General features: G+C 40.0%; 1 protein-coding gene across 1 annotated transcript in view; it reads right to left on the bottom strand.

Moving 5' to 3' along the window:
* Positions 1–12019, bottom strand: part of Lyst (lysosomal trafficking regulator) — a 154363-nt gene that overhangs the window by 6542 nt on the left and 135802 nt on the right. The window contains exons 48-50 of the mRNA XM_048460925.3: positions 11212–11401; positions 8469–8605; positions 4501–4599 (exon numbers count right to left, since the gene is read on the bottom strand). Of these exons, the coding sequence (XP_048316882.3) occupies positions 4501–4599; positions 8469–8605; positions 11212–11401 (426 nt within the window). The remainder of the gene's footprint in view (positions 1–4500; positions 4600–8468; positions 8606–11211; positions 11402–12019) is intronic.

Here is a 12019-nt window from a genome sequence, read left to right as displayed (position 1 = left end):
GTATATGTATTTTTAAAGTTTGTAATATTACTATACGAACATATTTCTATTTTTGTATTTTACATTATTTTGCATTTTCTACTTTTGATATTATCTTCAAATATTTTAATATTATCTTCAAATGATAATAATACTCCATACAGTTATCATAACTGACATATATTTTATATTTACTGATATTTAGAACTGTTTTCATGTTATATATAATGCCATAAAAAGTGTTATTTCTCTCTTTAGTTTGACAGGTCCCAGTGCTGTGTCCCTTCTCCATGGTTACAGATGGACTTTCAAAAACTAATTATGTCTGAAAGCCACATAGTTATTATTTGCTTTTTTATTGGAGTATTTATTATCACTGGCATTTCAGAATTTCCCATTCAAGAATACAGAAATGGGGGCTGGCTCACCCCTACTGAGCAAGCAGCTCTAGGTTCCCAGGGTGGCATCTCCTAGGTGTCCTCCTTGCCGTTGCATGAGGCATCTTATCCCATCTGCACCCCAGTTGGGATTCATTTAAGAGGTAACCAAGACTATCCCCGTGTGTGTTGAGCTTTCTCTGGGACTTCTCCAGACTCACTCTATCCTAGGTGACCAAAGTCCTTCTAACTCCCTCTTTCAGTGGTTCACTTAACTTCTGGCTCGCTCTGCTCTGGATTCCCCCAATCTGGGACTCCCCTGGGGGTTAATGTCAACTTCCACAGTGTGCCCATCAGGCCAGTTTAAAGTGGTACCATGAATCACGGGCAGCAACCCTGTTCTAGGTGAAGCTGAAAATCCAGACATCCAAACACAGCAGCAGGCTGAGAGCCACAGGGGAAGATGAAGGTTAGAAACTCCAAGCAAGAGTGAGATCCCAGGGGAAAACCTCAAGGACACTTAAGTTCTCATTGTATTACAAACACCAAAGCCCAGGATGAAGCCAGACAAAGGTGGGGCTCCATGCTCCTCCTGCTGCTGCTGATGGTGGTGAGGATGAGAACCTGGATAGTCCCAGGGTCCTGCTAGATATAAAGGTCTGCCAAATGGCCCAGTTCATGTCTCTGCTTCCACAAGAACTACAGACCCCCAAGAGGGATAAGGACATTGGTATCAAGGAGTGGTTACTGCAGAAGGAGGTCACATGTATTTTCTATTTCTTTCCCAGGGCCTAGGACCTTTGCAATTTCTGATGCAGGAGTATTGTGTGGTTTTGCAGAATGAACTAGCCCTGATGTGGAAGGTCCTGCACAGTGTGGCTTAAGGACATCCTGGACCAAGCCCTTTGCACAGCGCCCTGTATCTTCTCAAGCTCAAGGCCTGTATCCACACTCAGCACACAGCAGGCTCAGGTCCTAGAGCTACATCTACTGCTTGTGCCAGGAGACGACTCCTGGCTGCCTGGAGGCTTCAGTCACCTTCAACCTCTTCCACTGGCTCACCAGGGCCTGAAATGTGTTGCCAAGGGAAACCAGTGTATCTGACCCTGGGTCATCCTGCCAAGTCTTGAATTCTACATTGCACTGGTGTACTAACTTTGTTTAAATTTATAGCTACTATGCATTTATTTGTGTGTGTGTGAATTCTCAAACTCTAAACCAATTTTTTTTTTACTTTGTTAAAACAATACCAGGCTGTCTGTTTCAAGAATAACTATTATACAATCAATTATCACTTTCAGAAGATATTCTTCTATAACATTGACTTAACTTATAGATAATCCCATAGTAAGTCAGTATCTACCATTTACTAGAAGGCATATTAGAAGGCTTCACTGAGAAGACTCAGACAGTTGAGAGTAAGTGCTTAAAGTTAGGTATGGTTTACTAGCGAAGAGAGATACTTCCTAAGAACTCCTGGAAAATTCTCCCAACAAGGACTTTTGTGAGTCTTATGTGACACTATGGGGCTATTGTTTGTCTGTGTGAAAGCTCCCTGAGGGAACACATAAAAGCTTTCAGGACCAGGGACTTCATGACAGGGAAGCTGCAGAACAGAAAGAAGTGAATCTGTCAGAAGTGTCCTTTTGACTTCGCAGCCAGGGCCAGGGCTGTATCATGGATACAGGATGCTGAGACAGTCTGTGGGATAAGGCATGAGGACCAACAACTGTGAAGATCTAAGTGAGCTCTCCTTAAACACTGGCAGAACCACACAGCTAAGCTGCATTTCTGACACTGGGCAGGAAATAACCACTACTGTCCCAACTCAATACCTACTACTTAGAAGGAAAGAAAACCCTTATCAATGAGCTGGAAAATCTGCTTTCAGGAAAATTATATAAAAGTAATAATAAACAATGTGAACCTTCATCAGCCTGCCACAACTTAAAAGCAAACAAAACAAGAATCGCTATTTTAAGTCACTATGATCAGCTCTATTCAAAGGCATTCCTTGTGTAATGACTCCTATATTGACATCTTAATTCTTTTCTTTTTTAATGTGGTAATGTGGTATTATGTACTGTGTTGGTAGATAATTAAAAAATGCAGAAATGAAGAAAGCTAAGAACAAGGCTGCTTAAAGTGTCAGAAAGCAAATGGAGCAAAAACTAAAAAAAAAACCAACAAAGATAGAGCTGTTACTATTTCCTAATAAATATTTACTAAGAAAAGAAAAAGGCAACTATACATGTGCATAGCAGATAGCCATCCTAGCGCAGGCTGGGACAGATTCTTAGAAGCAAAGCAACAGAGTGCAGACAGAGACAACTGAAGGTACCAACAGCCATTAATGATAGAGACAGATGTATAGGGTTTGTGAGTAAAAAGGAGAAATAAAGGGGACTTTCTGGACATTCTGACACTTCTGGACTCGGATTCCTTAGCAAACATAGCGTGTAAGAACCTCACCCCTGGGCTATAAAGGCTGCTTTGTTTTTTTCCATTTCATCCTCACCACTGTAGTCTTAACTACACAGAAAATTATTTGACATCTTCCAACTTAGCAGATCAGATTCCATACAGTTGGGCAAGTTGGCACCCTACTTTTGGTAATCTCTTTTCTCCACACAGCAGTACCCAGTGTAAGTATAACCTTTTTGGCTCCCTAACACCTAGCAGACACCTCTCTCCTTGTCTCATCTGTTCCTACATCCTGTCCTAGCCTCCATCCCAGCCTTCAGGGTATTTTTCCTTGCAGGCTCTCCAGGGTCTCTCCAGGTGCTGACTGGGGTACAGTACTTCTGACAAAACATTTTAGTTGCTCCTCTGATAAGAGACAGAAACAGTATTAGGGACATGTTTAAACCCCAGGGTTGGACAAACTTTAACAAGGGATTTACCAAAGAACTTGGGAAAAACACTGTGCTAGGAATAGTAAATAGTTCCTCTCAGCAAAATATATTTTAATACATAATTCTGAAAATTGTGGGAAAAAAGTAGCCCAGAGAAGATTCTAATGAAAGAAGATTATTACTTTAACTTGCTACATCTTGAACAGTACCACAAGGTTCAAGCAAGGAGACAGGAAATTAAAAGGAAGCATTGCATAATATGTCTTTTCTTTTAAAAATTGGCTTATTTAAATACCTCGCTGTTGTCATTCAGTGGATGGCTTAAAAATGCTTTCTAGTAAAGAAGTAACAGAAATTAGGATAGCTACTTAGATTTTGCTGCCTTTTAATTTAGTCAGACTAGGAGAGTGACATTAGGGTTTCCACACTTTAGAGGACAAAGGATAGAAATCATGTTTTACACACTCTTTCTAAATGTTCAAATTGATACTGAGAATACAGGCAAGATTCAAATGTCATGAAAAAAAAAGCCATTTGTTGGTTCATGCTTAGAATTCCAGCACTTGGTAGCCTGAGGCAGGAAGACTGCCAGAAGTCTGAGGCTACAAAGTAAGACCCTGTCTCAAAGACTGGTGTAAAAGGCCCTTCTGTATTTGTGTTGCTTTCATTGGTTATTAAAGAAACTGCCTTGGCCTAGTTGATAGGGCAGAACTCAGGTAGGCGGGGAAGACAGAACAGAATTCTGGGAGGAAGAAAGCAGAGACAGGCAGATTGCCACGATTCTCCTGCCCAAGACAGACGCTGGTTAGACTCATGCCGGTAAGCCACAGTCAAGTGGAGATACACATTAATCGAGATGGGTTAAACTAATATGTAAGTGGTAGCCAATAAGGGGCTGGAGATAATGGGACAGGCAGTATTTTAATGAATACAATTTCTGTGTGGTTATTTCGGGGGTTAAGCTAGCTGGGCAGCAGGATGCAGCCCGTTCCTCATACTACAAAAGACAGTCATGAAAAAGCTCAAATGCAAAGCAGATCATATCTCAAAATATTTTGTGTCTCTGAAGCAGAAAATAAGAACTCTAAGATTATTTTCAACTCTTCATTGATATTAATGAACCTAATTCTAATGAATTAAGTCTGTGACCTTCCACTTCCTAAGAGCTAAAACAGGGAAGAGCTAACACACATGTGGTAAGGTAGCCTTGTACAAGGATGGCTCACATCAACCAGGCTTTCCTCAGTGACATAAAGGTCCAAATCATGTGCCAGTGAGCCAGGACCTACCGTACTGCTAGTGAGCCTGTTGGTATAGGCTGTGATGACACCACACTTGCTCCCAGTGAAGAGTTGACAACTGTCAGGCACCCAGGCACAACTGGTCACCTTTAAAAAGACAAACCAAAGACTAATGTGTTAAAAACAGTAAGACATAGTTCTCATTCTCTGAGAATTTTTCACAAAAATACACAATTGCCAACTTCTGGGTAATATTTTTGCTTGATATTATCAGAGCAGAAACAGATGGAACCATAGTACTTTCAACAGCTTTTAGCAAAAACATTTAACAATTGTTTCCAGATTACAAGGTATTGAAAACAACAGTATAAAATTTTATATTTTTATACACACTTGTTTCTTAGAAATAATACAAGAACAATCAAAGCTTGCGCATGAATATGCGAGTTCTTCAAACATCTACGTACTGGTCTTTTGTTTTGAAATAGGGCCTAAGGGTGTATCCCAGGTTGGTTCGGAACTAAAGATCCTCCAATCTAAGCTTCTTGACTGTTGGAAGCTACCATTTTTTTACTTTCATGCATTTTCTTTCTGTCTTTCCTTGTGGAAGTAGAGTATATGTAAACACAAGTATTGCTCTAACAATTGCAAATGTTGCTAAATAGAAGAAAAAAAGATAAAGTACAAAATTCTTCATTCTTTTTTAATTGATTTTTATTGATTTTAATTGATTTTTAATTGATATTTTTCTGCCCCCCCCCTTCAACCCTCTCCTAAGGTCCCCATGCTCCCAGTTTACTCAGGAGACCTTGTCTTTTTCTACTTCCCATATAGATTGGATCTATGTAAGTCTCTCTTAGGGTCCTCACTGTTGTCTAAGTTCTCTGGGATTGTGGCTTGTGGGCTGATTTTCTTTGCTTTATGTTTAAAAACCACTTATGAGTGAGTACATGTGATAATTGTCTTTCTGTGCCTGGGTTACTTCACTCAAAATGATGTTTTCTAGCTCCATCCATTTGTCTGCAAAATTCAAGATGTTATTTTTTTCTGCTGTGTAGTACTCCATTGTGTAAATGTACCACATTTTCTTTATCCATTCTTCGATTGAGGGCATTTAGATTGTTTCCAGGTTCTGGCTATGGCAAACAATGCTGCCATGAAGATAGTTGAGCACATGTCCTTGTGGCATGACTGAGCATCCTTTGGGGATATATATATATACACACACACACACACACACACACACACACACACACACACACATATACACACACACACACACACACACACACACACACACACATACCCAAAAGTGGTATTACTGAGTCTTGAGGAAGGTTGTTTCCTAATTTTCTGAGAAATCGCTACACTGACATCCAAAGGGGCTGTACCAGCTTGCAATAATACATACCATACAACAATGCAGGAGTGTTCTCTTTACCCCACAACCTCTCCAACATAAGTTGTCATCAGTGTTTTTGATCCTGGCCATTCTTACAGGTGTAAGATGGAATCTCAGAGTTGTTTTGATTTGCATTTCTCTGATGATTAAGGATGTTGAACATTTCCTTAAGTGTCTTTCAGCCATTTTAGATTCCTCTGTTGAGAGTTTAGATTCCTCTGTTTAGGTCTGTACTCCAATTTTTAAATTGGATTATTTGTTCTTTTGATGACCAATTTCCTGAGTGCTTTGTATATTTTGGAGATCAGACATTAGACCTCTGTCCAATGTGGGTTTAGTGAAGATCTTTTCCTATTCTGTAGGCTGTTGTTTTGTCTTGTTGACCATGTCCTTTGTTTTACAGAAGCTTTTAAGTTTCAGGAAGTCCCATTTATTAATTGTTTCTCTCAGTATCTGTGCTGTTGGGGTTATATTTAGGAAGTGGTCTCCTGTGCCAATGTGTTCAAGTGAACCTCCCACTTTCTCTTCTATAAGGTTCAGTGTGGCTGGCTTTATGTTGAGGTCTTTGATCCATTTGGACTTGAGTTTTGTGCATGGTGATAGATATGGGTCTAATTTCATTCTTCTACATGCTGATAACCAATTATGCCAGCACCACTTGTTAAATATGCTTTCTTTTTTCCATTTGATATTATTTGCTTCTTTGTCAAAAATCAGGTGTTCGAAGGTGTGTGGATTAATATCTGGGTCTTCAATTTGGTCCCATTGGTTTTACTGTCTGTTTTTATGCCAATACTAGGCTGTTTTCAGACTGTAGTTCTGTAGTAGAGTTTAAAGTCAGGGATTGTGATGCCTCCAGAAGTTCTTTTATTGTACAGGATTGTTTTGGCTATCCTGGGTTTTTTGATTTTCCATATGAAGCTGAATACCATTCTTTCAAAGTCTGTGAAGAATTTTGCTGGGATTTTGATGCATTGAATCTGTGGATTGTTTTAGGTAAGATTGTCATTTTTACTATGTTAATTCTAACTACCCAAGAGCATGGGAGATCTTTCCACTTTATGGTGTCTTCTTCAATTTTTTTCTTCAAAGATTTAAAGCTCTTGTCATACATGTCTTCCACTTGTTTGGTTAGAGTTCCTCCGAGACATTTTACGCTATTTGCGGCTATTGTGAATGGTGATGTTTCTCTGATTTCTTTCTCAGCCCATTTATCATCTGTGTACAGGAGGGCTACTGATTTCTTTGAGTTAATCTTGTATCCTGCTACATTACTGAAATTATTTATAAGTTGTAGAAGTTCCTTGGTAGAACAAAATTCTTCATTCTTAACCATGGAGGTACCATTCAAGTTTGGCTCAGTTCTCCTCATGTCCTCACTGACATGACAGCTGTTGATGCCAAGCACTACATGCAGAGAACTGAGCGACACCTAGCCATGAATGCACTTGTCAACATACTGGAAGAGGTAAGATATATTATACAACTCACTCCCACTCTATTTTATTTCCCCTTGCAATTCAGAACAATTCCATAAAGGAGGCAGCAAGCAACAGACTTATTCTGCAATATGTTTTTGTGTTTTCCCTGATTTTGCAGACTCATTTGCAATTTAATTATACTGCCAGCTTTGTTATGATTCATCATCAGTTGTTTGTGTTGGATACATATTTCTATCTGTATAAAATGCTCCAATATGATTCAAAACAAAAAAACCCTTATTAACATTTCTGATATGGTTGTTTTTCACTGTCCCTTTATTCTGGGTTCTTCTGGCTCTGGATAATTCCAGTAACAAATGGCAGAGTCCTTCTTTTCAGCTCATAAAACTGACACAGCCATTTTTGCTTTTGCTGCCAACCACTCCTAAGGATGGGAACACTTTAGTATACATGAACAGGTAGCAGGTATTTCACAGCAAGGGAAGAGAAATCAGATAATGGTCAGAGACCATCCCATGGGAAGACGGACAGAGACAGAAGGCGGCTCTGTGTTCAATTCAGAGCCTGTGATGGCTGTGGCAGTACCATGTGGCTGTAGGATATGCATAGCAGACAGACAATTTTTTTTAAATATCAGCAGCACATTTACAGCAGCTTTCTGAGGGATAATTGTACACTGGATAAACCCAGTTTTAAAGAGGAGGAAAGACACTCTAGTTTGGAAAGGCTAAGTTATCTGCCAAAGATTATGCAGTCAATGACTATCAAAGCTGGGAGCACAACACAGCTCCAGGAAATGAGGGTCAGTGTCCTCTTGCTTCATCAGATGCTGAATACCTGGGCTATTTAGGGAAACCCAGGTAACGAAGATGATATTATGGTTACAGAAAATGAACTAGTTGCAAAGCCAAATGGATCCAGGATGAAAGTAGCTCATTTTGTTTAAACACTGGGCCCCAAATTGGTACACAGAGGGGTTCATGACAGCTCTCTCAATAAAGAAATAGGCAAAACTGTGGGACCTAAGGAGATGAGCAGGGACTATGACATCTAGAAGTACTGCAAATAGCAGCTTCTGGGCTGACATCAAGTAAAACCAGTGTCTGCTGGCCTCCTTCATTCTTCCAAGACACTGAGCTTAGCTGGCAAGCAGTCCTTATATCCAAGCTTACCTGGTGCTGCTGTGAACTCTGAATGAAGTTGATTGGTGGCTCACTCTGCTTACTTTTCAGTCGTAAGATGTTGTCAGCATACCCCCAGCTCAGAATAGCGGACCACTGAATATCTGTATTATTCATGCTTCTCACACCTCAAGAGAAGGGGAAATCAAGTATCTAGTTGTCACCACAGTGTCATGTAACAGCTCAGACAGTGACAAGTTAAAGGTTGCTGACATTTATATAGCAGAATATATACTCCGTTCAGACAATATCATCCTCATCTCCCCAAGATAGAACAATCTTGGTTTTAGTCCTTCAAAAACAGTGAAATCCTAAGGGTGGAATTATCTTCTTAGATAAATTTTAATAAAGACAAAACTAATAAAGTTTTCTCTGTTCATACTCTGAGACTCCTTTTCTTTAGAAATTAAACATGAACTAAATACTTGTTAAAATGACTTTTTATATATCTATTGCTGAGTAGTCAGCATGAACAACTTTGAACAGCAGAAAGTTAACTCTGCTGGGGAGAAGCCATACCTTCTCTGAGCAAGGGATTCATGCTGCTCAGTTGTAGGATCTGGCATGGCAAATTACCACTCAAGAGGGTTTTGGTCTCTTCTCTGTTTTTAATAGCACAGCACTATGCCTTTTTGGTATAAAGATGTGGACGTTCCATGTTCTTTTTTGGGATTTTCTATTGTCTACACATGTACCTTACAGTAAACACCGGAGGAAGATTGAGGTATGACTGTCCTTGAAACCAAGCAATGTTTAAACTAATGTAGAGCTTTCAGGAGAGAGAATGTACTTTGTTGATCCCAGAACCTGGCAGGACACACAGCACATGGATGAACAAACAAATAGTTCTTAAATGAATTAGCAACACATTGAAAATATAATTCACAGACATTTTTTTTCCTAATAGTCAAATGTAGGCATCAGTTTCACAACAAAAGAACTAAGCCATGCTCACAAAATGTAAGCTCTTCTACATATTAGCGGCCGGGAGGGACCATGTGCCATGGGTCTGAGAACCCTCAGTGTATATAGTTTATAAGACCTAAGAGTGGGATTACCTTCTTTTTCACTGGGTGTTTTGACTGGGATTTACTTGACTCAGAGCTAGAGAAAGAAACTTTAACTAAAATAATGAACAGTGGGTTTTAGAAAATTGCAATTTGGGCACATGTAGGTCTGGACTCAAGTCGTAGCGGTTCACTATGAATGGGACAGAGAGAGTGCACTTGATAATTAAGCCTTTGGTCAGTTCTGAGGCGCATTTCCCAAGAAGGTGGCCCACAGTGGCCTTGAGATCATTAGGCACACCCTGTGCAGTAGTCTATTAAGATGAACAGCCACACAGAGCCGCAGTATTTTACATATCAGCACTCAACATGTCCAGCTGCTACCAGGACTCTTAACACCCATCTGCAAGGTGCAGTCACTTGTCAATCAATGCCCTCTGTGATGTTTTTGTGGACTGTTATGGTTTAGGGAAAAGCAGTGACCACTGACGATCCCTGGTCCAGGAGGGTTGAAGCCTAATAGATTCATGTAAGTATTAATACTTATAATGATCCAGGTCCTATCTTAATCATTTTCATACATCATTTTGAGTCTTTACAATAATTCACCCTGGGAGGGAAGATATTTGGTATTCCTATTTTTATAGATCAAAAGTCAGAATCTGGAAGGCCTCAGGCAACTTTCCCAAGGCTACACAGGTAGTAAATAGCAGAGCTTGGATACAAACTAAGGAACTGTGCTTCCAGAGATTACAGTGTAGTGCTTCTGTGCACACATCTAGACTGACTAATCCAAAGTTCTCTCTATGGAGAGGTTACAGCTCGTGAGGCAGAGCAAGGGCCTAGGATTTAATGACAAACAGACACTAGGTTGAGAATTACAAGGTTCACATCTAAATCCCATAATGCTAAGCAATTAGGTGCTGACAAAGCAGGCTTAAAAAAGGACCACAGAGCAGAGCTAGTTAGTGTTCAGCAACCTGACATGAACATGAACATCCTCAGCCATTCACGTTCACGCTTAGGCCAAGCAGGAGAGCCTCTGCAGTAGAGAATGTTAGCAGGAAGAACAGAGGGATGTCCTCAGTTCTCCACCGTCTGGGTGACACTCTGAATTATGAAATGACCCACACCACATAGTGCTGTTCCACACTCCAATGCTACTGAGCTGGAGGTAGGAACAGAAGAGCTGCTTTCCAGGGCATCTCTTTACACTCCTCGCTCCCATTTGTATGTGGAAACCCACAGCTGCATCTGAGGAGGCACTGGATCTGTCTGCTAAATGCATCTGTCCATTTTGTGGATTGAGAGCTTGAACGTGCTAATTTCTATCAGATTGACAATGTTTTCATCCTGTTAGTACAGACATTTGTTCTCAACTCCCTCAAACTCCTTTTATTTTAAATAGCAGCGCATTTAACCCTCATTTTTTTTAATGTACTACATTTTAATGCCTAGCCAGCATTAAGTAAACACAATCGCAGCACTTGGGAGGTAGAGATAGATGGATCTGAGTTCGAGACCAGCTTGATCAACAAAGTGAGTTCCAGGACAGCCAGGACTACACAGAGATATCCTGTCTGGAAAAGCAATAAACAAACAAACAAACAAAAAAAACCAAAGTAACAATTTTGAGCAGCAGCACAGGTGAACTGGTGACAGTTAAATTTAAAAAAAAAAAAAGTTAAAAAAATGCCCAGACTGATCCTCACTGTGGTTCACTTTACCTTGCTCCTTGCTGTAGGTCATCAGAAGACAGAAGTTTCGGGATAAACCACAGATGGCTCTGGTGGGCAGTGCTTGGAGTGAACCAAATCTTTCTCCATGGGGCTGGCTGAAGCAGACCACAGGTACTGGAGCACTGGGGGAACCTACATACTCGCCCCACTTCAAGCCTTTTATCCATGACAAAGGGCTCTAAAACCAAGGAAAGTCAAGTTTATTACTTTCTTCAAATAAAAAGTGGTAGATTAATAATTACAACATAAATTCTATAAAGAAAACAATTAGATTATCAACTCTCTGAGGGCAAGAATTGTATTAAATATTTTATTTCGCCATGTTTACCACATAGAAAAGTGTTTATTTGATTTTTATTCTGTGGTTCTGGCCTAGCTTGAATGAAAATGCCTGCTACTAATTCAAATAATTTTGAAACTCAACAAAAAAAGCAAAGTTTTACTAGACACATTTCTTTTAGGCTAGCTAAAACACCTGCAGTTGGTGTATCAGATTGACTTTGAAGGATGACAAGTCACATATACATATGACAGAAATGAAGACATGAGCAGAGAAGAGCTCACTCAGCCACAAGCTTTGGAATTAGGAGACCCCTGCTTCATGCATGTCTAGACCACTGCAGTTTCTCAGTGTATGCTCAGGATTTATTATGGAGTATATTGAGAAGGCTAGAGCACTCAGTGCTCCAGAGAAAGCTAGTAAATCCCAGAGAAGATATTGTTGTCCAACAAAAACAAAGGAAGAGATGGGTTTGAGGAGCAGCAGGCTATGAATACAGAGGAGAGAGAAGACTAG

This window comes from Myodes glareolus, chromosome 14 (assembly GCF_982192425.1).
Source record: "Myodes glareolus chromosome 14, mMyoGla1.1, whole genome shotgun sequence".
NCBI lineage: Eukaryota > Metazoa > Chordata > Mammalia > Rodentia > Cricetidae > Myodes > Myodes glareolus.
Note: the sequence above shows the minus strand (reverse complement) of the source record. Positions and strands in the feature narration are given on the sequence as shown.